The sequence below is a fragment of the Zerene cesonia genome, chromosome 6 (genome assembly GCF_012273895.1).
Source record: "Zerene cesonia ecotype Mississippi chromosome 6, Zerene_cesonia_1.1, whole genome shotgun sequence".
Taxonomy (NCBI): Eukaryota; Metazoa; Arthropoda; class Insecta; order Lepidoptera; family Pieridae; genus Zerene; species Zerene cesonia.
The window spans coordinates 5,371,597-5,383,831 of NC_052107.1; the positions used below are offsets into that span (position 1 = coordinate 5,371,597).

Consider the following 12,235-nt stretch of genomic DNA (forward strand, 5'->3'; position numbering starts at 1 on the left):
AGCGAAATTTGATATTTTGGAATGCTCTCGTTTACCTTACTTCATGTATAGCTAGTTTAGAGAGTTCAGATTAAAATTAACACTAAACAAATTTGTTATCCTTGGTTTATTTGTAAGTATATCAGTTAGTATGCGCTGAAATACCAACTCAGGGTACGAAAGAAATGTGCACTCTCTGATTATTAGAGATTAGAAAAAATACTATACTGAGCTATAGTTAAACATGTTTATTAATAAATTTAAATTTAAAATAGACACTGTGGACTGCGAAAGAAAAATATATCTTTAAATGTGGGGGGTAAGTAAAGGCTAAAGTTATGATGTTTATATCATGTAATTTACAGTAGGTATTTAATTTGTTATTGTATTGTTATGAGAGTATGGTTAGTAAATATGCAACGAAAAAGAATATGAGTAAATGCAATAAGGAAAACTGGTAAACGTATTAAGGATACAAATAAAATCATCCTTACAGGAAGGAAGAACATTTAATGCGGTTCCATAGTTTCTGCATATTTAGCATGATTCTACAAATATTATTAACGCGAAAGTTTGTAAGTATAGATGAATGGACGCTTGTTACTCTTTTGTTTTTAATGAAACTTTAGAATAGTAAAGGTTAAACATCAGAACAAGACAAGAGCTAAATAAATACTTGCTATCGTCCGCGTGGCGAAGCTAGTTACAGAGTAAAGTCATATAAGTACCTATTGAAAATTATTTATTTATTATACGTATTATTATTTGTATATATATTATTTCATTTATACTCTCTATGAACTGATAAAAAGCCTTTAAGCATCTATAAATATCATTAAACAGTAGAAACACTGTGTCTGTACATAGAGAATATTAAAAAACATAATATGTATGGGGGTTTGAAAACGGTAATACCTACTACACGAATCCAAAAAATGTGTGTGTTTGTCGTCTTTTTGGTCAGGCTAAAAAAGGATATTAAGTCTGGGCAACATATCACACTAATTATAAATGTGAATGTTTGTCCGTCAATTACGTTAAAAGTACTGAACGGATTTTGATGAAATTTGGTATATCGACAGGGTATGAGTTGACTTGGGTAATAGGATACTTTTTAGAAATTAAAAACTATTCAACGGATTTTAAACGCGATTTATTCATTATATTATTAACCCGACGTTTCGAACACTTTACAGCGAGCGTGGTCACGGGGAGACTGACCCCCCCTCTCCCCCTGTCTCCCTGAGAGTCTAAGTCTAAAAGTTAATTTCTAAATGTATAATACTCGCGTGAAACCAAACACAAGAAAATACTAGGATACTTTTTATCCCGATTAAATGCTCCCTTGGGATAACACAGAATTTTTGATATCCGAGCGGAGCCGAGACGCGAGTTTAGTAGACTATAATTTTTTTCGGTAACTGGAACATGTTTCCACAACAGACCACCTAAACTATAAGGGATATAGAAAATGTACTATACCACAATTGTGATGAGCATTTTCTGTTGAGAGTTTTGAAGATATGAAACTTCAAGAGCCAAGCTACTCTATAACATGTATAGGAATGAGGTCTTATCAAACATTGTTCAGTCTGATGGGAATTTTCTTTCGAATACTAAATCTATACATTAAACCTCATCTTATTGAAAGCCTCCAGTTTGTTTCAGTTCAAAGATCATGCGAACGAAGTCGCTGGTATCAGCTAGTATTAGAATAATGTGATGACTGTTATCTATCTTTTCGATATTCTTGCGTAAAATAAATCAACCAATATCCATATTCAATACAATCTATGAAGTGGCATTTTCTATAAGCAATTTTATATATACTTACCCCATTTCCGGGACATTTGAATTAAGTAATTCTGGCAACATTATTTTAGGTAACAATATGGCGACGACTTCTTTCGTGGCGCGCAATTTAAACCGCTTTGTTACCGATGATTATAAATGAAATATTAAATCTGCTCAAATAAAACTATTTATATTGATTTAATTCTTGTCTGTTTATAGAAAAAAAAGTACTTAAATTTTTACCGACCTTCCCTAAAATATTGGTTCTTAACTCGTAGCATTATTTTATTCCCTTTTTGTCATATTTCCGTCTTTAGTATCGATTTAAGTTAATTAAAAAAAAAACATATATAAGTACACGAGCATTCATAAAAAGTGCATAATTATAATTTCATTGGAAACCTTGTAAAAAACAATAAGTAGCTACTTAAAACATTTTTTTCTTTCTCAACCTTAATAGAGAACTGTAATCATTAATTTATTGATTACTTACACATCCAGTGTAAACGAAGTGGCATTTGAGAGAGAACAGATGTTCATGTTGACGCTTTACACTCAAGAATGTTGTTATTGCACTAAATATTGGGTCGATTTCACGTTTCTTAAATAAACTTTTTAATTTCCGCCCTTGCTTTTATATGAATTAACAGTTTCTGTGAAACTTTGTAGCTACGACTAGATTAACAGGACTATTTTTGGTATAGTTGACATAGTAACAAATATCGGTCATGTTAATATTTTTACTCGAGTTCAAAAAAAAGGCTGAGGCGAGAAACGGCAAAGCGACTGCATTTTTTGTGTTTCTAGCCTACTTTACAAAATTCGACAGGATGAACTAATTTTTATAGATAGATAGATCTTTCTTTTTAATTATCCCATTTAAATTTATTCCAATTCTCTCAGTTTCAACGCGGTTTAGTTTTTTTTACATTACCATACCCACCATTTTTACATATCATTATTTTTGTTAAAAAAATTCTAGATTAGCATTGAAATCGTTAATAATCAAAACTATTATTATTATTTATCACTGATAATGTAAAAAAATGTTTCTTTCTTTAAAAAAAAGTAGAGTTCATTCAGTTTAAAAACATTCAGTAAAGTTCGGAATGTTTTTCAGTCTTTCCTTAAATACGTCGATATATAGATATTTCCTTAAATACACTAATACTGATAGATCACGTTTGGATTCCATCTACACTACAATAATATAAGAGAGGGAAATGATTATGTATTTGTTTGTTTGGTGGCGAAAGTACAAGGCCAATTTGGAGAATTCTTTCATCATCAGTAAGCTAATTAGTTATTCCTGACTGAATTGTGGTACAAATTTTATCATGTTGCTTTTATTAGATACGGTTAATAGATATATTAATATATTTAGATAATGGTATGTTTTAAATCTTTAATCTATATTCATTCTTTCAAGAATTTTGCGCTGTAGGAGTGCTATATTCATAGCAATTAATAACTCAAATATATAACCGGGACACACGGGTATTTATAAATGTGAAATGTTGAATATTCAATAGCTCGCCTACAAGAAGTCTTACCACTTTTTATTATCCACGTGTCATTTTTTATAGGACTACAAGAAAAAGACGCATTAGCTTGCAGTTAGTGACTAATCTTCGTACTAACCTGAAGTACTACTAGGTCTGAGTAACCTTCATCGCCACGCAGACGAAGTCGTGGGCAACAGCAACTAGTTTAAAAGCTAAGATAAACAAAATTGGTCTATATGTATTATTGGCGTACGGATTGCTTCGATCGGACCAAGGTATAACAATTTTATACATTAAGTAGGTATGTCTTTTGCACCAAAGACATTTTTATAACACTAGCTGCGCCCTCGCGGTTTCACTATATCACACACTAGGTCTTATTAAGAACAAAAGAATATACTGTAAAAATCAATCCTGGAATGAATCGCCTACTCGCCTTTGGCGCCATTTTTTGCACTTGATACAACGGGGCAATATAGCAAATTGTTTTTTTTTATGATAAATAGAAATAAATACGATTATTAGCTTATTATTTAATACATTTTTCAATAATTTACCGCGATAGATTACCAGGGGTAGTAAAACGTCACGTAAATATAGTGTTTTGAAATAAAATTACGTCAAAGATGTGTGCTATTATTGAAAATATTGATACATACGTACCTACATTACGTTAGATCAGAGTTCACTTCTGCATACAGTTACAATTACAGTTAATCAGATTTTTATTTTAAATTCAAAGATGTGTAGGTTAATTGCCTTGAATTATAACCAGCTCCCGTGGCCCCTTCACTTAAGCGGCTCGACGGAACACAGTGAGGTTTTGGTCGGTAAGAATCCGACATAACCCATGGCTCCTTCTCCGGGGGCCATTGGTTATGTCGGGTTATATGCAAGATTTTCCCACTAAAAAAATGTTAAATGCCTTATTTTAGAATTTATTCAAAATAGCCACCTTACAAAGAATTTTAAGTATACGGCCTTTAATAAAAAGGTCTCCATAAATATCTACTCGAGTTTAATACTACATATCTTTAAATATTTCATTGACAGACTACGCTTTCCAAAGCGAACTTCTGTGTTCAATGATAAGTGATACTACGCGACGTTAAAATAATACATTTTATACATTTAAATGACATTGCTAGTTTTCATTATTTTAAGCACGTAGTAATTGAGGCAATATCAGTATACTTAAAATATAAAAAAAAAACAAATGTACAAAGTCGCTAAAGATCGCATACTGAATCCAATTCAGGATGTCTCAGTTACTCGGTTCACTATTGATGCTCTATATTTTTAGGGCTGACACATTTCTTCATTATTTTTTTTTATTGAGAAGTCGAAGAAAAGTTTATTGATCATCTATTATGTTCACCCGACAACGTTAATAGTTTGAATGAATAGTTTATCATGAAAATACCGATAGGAAATACGGTTTATTGTCACAACGATATCTATGTGACAATTTTAACTTAAACTAACGGAAAAATAAATTTTAACTACGTTCAGGAAATTTGGCATAAAATCTAAATTCAAAATTTACGTTGTTACCTGCTGTAAACGATGAGAAATGATTCGAAAATATTCAGCTGGATTACAATTTTCATACGTACATCGATTATAAGTTGAGTCCAATAAAAATAAATATTCAGTTTTATCGTCCTTGAAGCAAGAAGACTTCAGAATCGGGCAACTGGGATATTTTTACAAGGCATATATCTATCTTGCCGACATAATCCATCTTAGTCTTTTCAGACCTTTGCAGACTGGTTGAGGATCTTCCTCTTATCGAATATAACACCCTCCTTCTATATAACCATATTAAATGAACGCATACGCTAAATGTGCCAACAACAACAATGTACAAATATTATGTTTTAATAGTTAATTATGAAGCATCAGCCCTACACGCCGTCTTCATTGTGAATGCAATAATACGTTTACAAAAGCGGACACGATGTACTTAAAATCACATTTAACCAGCGACTAAGGGTCACCTATATTTAGCAGATGCATGATTTACTTTTCCTTTGTACTCGAAATTACCAGATGGTTTTTAAACATGGGATTTTATTAGCCATAAAGGTATTTCCACAAATACTATAAATATCAAAGTTTTTATTGACACCATATTGACAAAATAGGTTTTTATTTATCCACCTTCAACTGGGTTGGCTTAAGCCAAATGGTGCTTCATAAATCTATAAAGCTGAAGAGTTTGTTGCTTTAGTTGGACGCTCTAATCTAAGAAAAACTGCTTTGAGTTGAAAAATACTTTTTGTGTTGGATAGTCCATTTATGAAAGACCAGAGATTTTATAACAACACGCTGTGATTAACAGAATAATGTTGCAAAGCAGGAAAAAATTATTCTTTTTAAGAACAGACGCAAACACAGAGTCAGCTAATTTGTAAAAGATTTCCTCTAACGTCAATTGGATGTGTCACTGAAATCGGTTCAACCGCTCCAAAGATAAATACTGAGAACATATAAGTTACAATAAACTCACCTAGCCATACCAGCTCAGAGAAAACACAGTAATCTCGAAATTACAGACCTACGGTAATATTCTAGTATAATTTATTTTTGTTTAGATAAACGCCATGTAGTGAACCTTGAAATAATTCTATTAAAAATGTTCATGTAGCATAATACTTAGGTTTGGTTTAACCTACATTATATGTTGCATAATCTTACTTGAAATAATAGATCTGTATGCATCCTTTGTCTGTCTTACATCAATCATCTGATAAGGTTTTTCTTTGTAGAACAATTATCACACAAATATAACATTCCTGTGGGTAGCAATGGAATAAATAGAAGTATTTTTTTAATGAGGCATAGATATAAAAAATTAAAAAGAATAAAATAAACGAGTAAATAATATATAATTTTTCCAAAGGATACCACATTTTACTTACAACATCATTCTTTTTACAATTTTTAAACTTACTTTTACCATTTTTTCCTAAAACTAAATAACGTGATCACAATCCCTCCAACATTTAATTTATAAAATGTTTAACATTTTTTAATTTAATTTTGATTTTTTAATTTTATGAAACTCTCCTAAGCCTACATTAATGGCATATAAACCAGGTGACAAATCTGTGCTATCTCATATTATTTTCAAATACATTTAGACATCCAAAGCTTGCGGTAGGGTTGTACCACAAGGGCCTTCAAAGTAATAATGAAAGTCCGGAGTGGCTGGAGTAGTTTCTATATTGAATTCGGCGACAGTGGCGCCCCTAGCAGCGGCTTGCGGCGCGAACATGGCGGCTGGGTACACTACAGAAGATGTACCTACTACCAGACACACGTCACAGCTTTCCATTGCTTCTCCTGGAATTCAAATTGTTATATTTTGTTTACTTATCTTTTCCTTGACTATGCGGGAGAAGCCATGGTGCAGAAAACTACATAATAAGACATCATTATACTTTTCAATCAACAATGATTTTAAAAGAATGTCATATTAGAATTACCAGCTTTTTCCAGCACAGCAGGTTCCAAGCTTTCTCCAAACCACACAATATGGGGCCGTAATAATCCCCCACAGTTAGCCTTCTTACAATGTGGTAAAGATTTGACTGGGATGTCTGAGCCAACTATATTTACATCTGGTGCTCCCCGATTTGCCAATGCCTGAAAAGGACAATGATAAAAATATTAAAGAGATCTATTAATATTACAATAATATTACAATTCATGATGATTCCAATTTATGTTTATGGAAATTATAAAAAGGCTACTTAAAACAATGCAAGCCAGTTTATCCCTAGCTATGTTGTTGGGCAACCTGTATTAAGGAGAAACAGCTTGCTTCTAAAATCATTTCACAATATATGGGAATTGGACAAAAAAATTTAAGTAAATTATTTCATTTCATCGAATGTCCAAAATAAAGGAGAAGTCAATCTCAATCTCAAGATTCCCAATTGGATTGATGTTTTTCGGTTGTTATTTTATTCTGTGGGTTTTTAACTAATTGCCATGATTCTTATTGTTGAATTTGGATAGGTACATATTGGTGTTATTTTCTCTATGAAGAATGTATTTCAATTCCATTATATAGCATCAAGTTTTTTGCCAAACCGTAGCAACTCCTAGCCTCTCGGCCACCCGTGATCCCGCCACAGTAATCGAATTTTTCTACTCTTTCAGTTTTATGTGCCTAAGGGGTACCCCACACCATCTATTGAGATATAAAATATGACTTACTTCACAAATAGGACTATCCATATTAATAAGAACTTCCTTACACTTGGTACAACGAGTTTTATACAAGTTTCCATGGAGCTCTATTAAGCTCTTTGTTCCAGCTCGTACATGCAAGCCATCCACATTTTGTGTTATAACTGTTATGTTTTTGTTGGAACTATGTTTGGTTTCAAATTTAGCTATAGCAATATGGCCCTGTAATACAAAAATTTATAAAATTAATAAAAATAATGCAATTTTAATACTAAGATCTGAAGGTATATGCTTAAGTTATTTTTAATTGGGTCCTGCTTTATTGTAAAAATGTAATTCTTTTATAATGGATGGATGGATGATGCAGGAGACCTCTTTTGGGAAAATTAACTGGGAAGAAGAATTATAATATGGTCGTTGGTCAGTTAGTACTAGCATATACCCATGAGAAGTTGAAGTTGGTGTTAAAAACTAATGATAATATGGCCATGACTAACGGGTTAATTTATTAATTGAAAGTTGTAAGCGATAAAAACAGATTTACATACTGCATTTGGTTGAGCTCTGGCTGCAACTTCTCGTCTGTAATGATAAAATTCCCATACTAAACTTGGATTATCTTTAAACGCTTCTGGAGTAGCTAGTGACGACGCCTGATACTTTCTCCAGTATCCTCCGGCACCTCTAAATGTTGGAATACCAGATTCAGCACTAATACCGGCACCTGATAAGATAACAATATTTTTGGCTCCTTTTAAATTCTCTTTGAATTTTGACAAATCACTGGACTGTCTCGTCGCCATAATGTTCACCTTACACACTCCTAACCTATTTGTTATTCTTAGTAAGCTAATTTGCATATTATATAATTTAAATAAAATGCCGCATTATTTGAAACAACTTGATAAAAACAAAAATAATGAATCTTTTGTTTGACAATGTTATGCTAAATGTCAACGTCACCGTCAATTTCAAATGTTTGTCAAGGTTGAGACCTGTCATTTATTACACTGAAAAATCGTAGATAAACTATGGCAAATAGCACATTATTTTCTTGCTTTAAAGGGAAAAAAGTGTCAAGTAATGCTTCAGCTTATGTATCAATAAATTCCGTTCAGTGAATTCGCATGAAAAAGTAAAAACATATATATGCATGCATCCATCACTTCTTCTAAACTTTTGCGTTTATGTTATATGTAAGATATTATCAGTGTGTTATATATTTAATATGAAAATAATGTAATATATATTAAGAGATATTGAAAATAACCTTAAGGTAAATTTTGTAAGATAATTGAATTTAATCCCTATTTATATTAAAAATGCGAAAGTGTGTTTTGTTTTTCATTCATGTTTCAGATGAGTAATTTTATGATATTATGATTTTTGTGTCTGGATAATATAGGAGGCTAGAGAATGATCCATTCTACTTTATACGCGGTAAAACATCAGATTCCAACAACAATCAATCAACATAATGCCAAGGAAATTTCCTTTGACTAGGCTAGCGAAGGCGCCGGCAGAAAGCTACTACACCAAAATAATACCACTACGTGTGACTTATTTATCGAAGGGTTATTATGATTTGGCAAGCGTATTTTAGATTTTCGTTTTGAAAAATAGTCATAATAAATAATAATTCCTGTAGAGGCTTAGCATAAACTGTACTAGTACTATCTAAGATTTTATTATATAATATAAAGTATCTTCTTAGTAATTTTCCTGGAAATTTCTAAACAATCTGATGGTTGGGAACTTGTAAAGATTTGTCTTGTAAACTAATTGGGACCACATGCGCACGACTGAAAAGAAGGAATGGACTGGGAAGGGCGAGGAAAAGGACACGGGCGTTGGGCACCCCCAATCACCGTACTAAACACTGTAGCATACTACCATTTCACGCGTCTTTTCCGGGTGTGGTACTTCCTCAGTGTAAGCTGGTCGAATTAGTGACGAAGCGTGCTCGACTACCTAATACATAACAGTTTGCTAAACTTCAAAGCATATATTTATTGTTTTTAAAGCATATACTTAGGTACGTAATATTTTAGACGCAAAATATGGATATAGAAACTTATAAGATGTAATTAGTACCTAATTAATCATATTCTATATTTTAGTCGGGGTAACTGTGAAATACTAAATAATCATTAATTATAAGGTATTTTAATTACTTGCCTTATATCCTACTTTTCATAAAGTATCTTGTGAATTGAGGAAAAACTACATAACTTACTAGGGTTGATAAAGGGACATAGGTACAGAATTTTGTTTCTAATTTAAGTTAGATTCCGTCTAAGTGACAGAATACAATTGTACCTAGGGGAATAATGATTGACCTGCTTTAAAGTAGGTCATCAGATTAAAATCCCTATTCTTAATAACTCACCCTAATGCTAAGTACTACTTACTACACGAATAGTTGAAAATGATCAATTTCTATTGACCGTAGCCCGTAGGCGTAGGTACCTTTATTGTATCGCATGTGTTGATTTGTATATGTATTTCGTCCATAGTTTTGGTCTTGCTTAAGTAGCGTGAACACGTTGCATGATGCGGTATTTTAATGAATCCACCTGTATATTTTGTGAAAGAACTCATTGACGTCATACGGTTCACGCAGGCGCGGTATCCCGTTGTGATTTAAGCGCAAATCGCAAAACCAAGAGAACGCGATACACTGTTCTTGTCAATGGTCGTTACTGTGGTTCTACAAAACTTAGATTTACTGCGCGGGAAATCACTCATCGGTAAGTAATAGACCATAATCGTATAAATATGTGATTCTCAAAAATTATGGATTTTTTAATGTAATAAGCATTTTTATAGTGTGAACTTGAAATATTAAAACGTCTTTGTTATGATGACGAAGTTAGGACTTATGTAGGTTTGATGGAAAATCGTAGCGTCAACGCCGTTTAAAAGTTTGGCTTCACAGATTGCGCAATTTCGAAAGAGGGAGACAATGGTATATTTTGAATATTTTTGTTGAAGTATTAAATGTTTTTGGTAAATAAATTAATCAAATATGTTATTTATTTGGGTACAAAGTATGTGTATTATATATATGTTCTTTTTGAACAAAAAAAAATATGGTTAGTCTTGTTGTCCGTTGATTTGATACCAATAAGCAGACATGTATAAAAATCTGCGTATTATGCGATTAAAAAATGTGATTTGACATTTCTTTGCAAACAATTAATGACAACTTAATGGAGTTCCGACTAAGGTAAAACAATAAAAATGTAATGGTAAATGTATTTATGAGTAGTTCAAAATACACCATACACAGCGTTTCAGTTTCGCTAACATATGTGGTTCCTTACAGGTCTTATAGGGTACATAATCAGTATGTACCCAATAAGATCTAGTACTTATAGACACATAGGTACCTACTGACTACTGAGTCTACTTAGTAGGTGTAGTGACTACTTAGTAGGTGCCTATGTACCTATAAGTAAGGCACCCCCACATTATTTTACATATAATAACATAGATGTAGCTAGACAGTACCTAGACAGTAAGCTCTATCTATTCCTGAAATTTCGTGTGCGATATTTAAATTCAACCAACGAAACACCTGTTTTGGCTTTAATTCATGAATAAATGAATATATATATACATGGAAATACGTGAACTTTAGGTACCTATATAGTAAAATTGTTCCATAAAACCAGCACATAATCAACCGAATAGTCTAACCCGTTGGTCTTATCCAGCTGCATTATGTTTTTGCTTAAATAATAATAAAATATATATCTCAACTTCCTGTAAATCGATGAGTCCTGTTTTGAGATTTTTTATTTAATAATCACATGTCATACATTTAAAGGGTCGTAATAGTTTAAAGAATTAGGTACATTGCATCCATGATTGCATCTCTTTTATAATACCTATGTCTCCCATTATATATAGATGTTTAGAAACAACTTATTTCGTCTCCTTCACTCTATCACAATTTCTAAAATTAGTGATTTTAGTAAGTCATTGTAGAACTTTTGATACGATCAGATTCGGAAATTTTAAATTTGTTTGCTGTTTTTGAGTTTAGCGTCTGTCCAACAAATACTGTCATAGGTAGGTACTCGAACGTTATTTACTTTTGACAAAGTCTCCATCTTTGTTTGTCCGAACTAAATTATTCACCGTTTGTTGTGTTGTTTAACCTTGTTAATGGTTTAGTTTACGTTCTGAATAATTTGTTATTTTAACGTTTATATCTACCATCTTATATCAGGAATGCTTCACAAAACAGTTCTGAATGGATGGATTAAGATTAATCGCTCTAATCATGCTCGAGGGACAACGTTCAGATTCACTTGTTGATTTCTATGAATGAAATAAGGTTCAATTGGGCCTTGGCGATTTGTTTGTCTGCAAGCTACAAATATTTTTATTCCTTATACGCACGTTTACTGACAGAAACAGTTTTTATAGCAAAATTAATGACCTTTTTCTGTTTACTGTACGGTAACTAATAATACGATAATAGTATTATTTAATGTAGGGTTGATATAGTGAATGCCTGCATGTAAATAATCGTTTATTATAGTTTAGTAATAAAAGGCCAATTTAAGTGGTTGAGTGGATGAATTTTTTAATTATATCTAACCTTAAATTAAGAGTATATAATCAATTTACTCTGTATAATATTTAATCAATGTGAAATATGTACATAGTATGTAAATTGTTCAATGACTGATTTATTGATTAATGTAATTCAAATGCTTTGTGCACCTTAAACGGGATTGAATAGC

General features: G+C 32.1%; 2 protein-coding genes across 3 annotated transcripts in view; one reads left to right on the plus strand and one right to left on the minus strand.

Annotated features, from left to right (window-relative positions):
• Positions 1-6,150: 6,150 nt before the first annotated feature.
• On the minus strand, positions 6,151-8,409 carry LOC119840520 (NAD-dependent protein deacylase sirtuin-5, mitochondrial-like). Its single transcript, XM_038367182.1, has 4 exons — positions 8,027-8,409; positions 7,506-7,700; positions 6,770-6,929; positions 6,151-6,626 (listed from the first exon to the last, which is right to left on the minus strand). Exons 1-4 carry the CDS (start codon positions 8,336-8,338, stop codon positions 6,421-6,423), a joined length of 873 nt encoding a protein of 290 aa, XP_038223110.1. The 5' UTR covers positions 8,339-8,409; the 3' UTR covers positions 6,151-6,420.
• Positions 8,410-10,049: 1,640 nt separating this feature from the next.
• Positions 10,050-12,235, plus strand: part of LOC119840542 — a 45,878-nt gene continuing 43,692 nt past the window's right edge. The window contains exon 1 of one of the 2 annotated variants that reach the window (XM_038367220.1): positions 10,050-10,228. In XM_038367220.1, coding sequence (XP_038223148.1) covers positions 10,171-10,228 — 58 coding nt within the window. In that variant the 5' untranslated portion in view covers positions 10,050-10,170. The remainder of the gene's footprint in view (positions 10,229-12,235) is intronic. The other variant, XM_038367219.1, reaches the window with a different exon arrangement.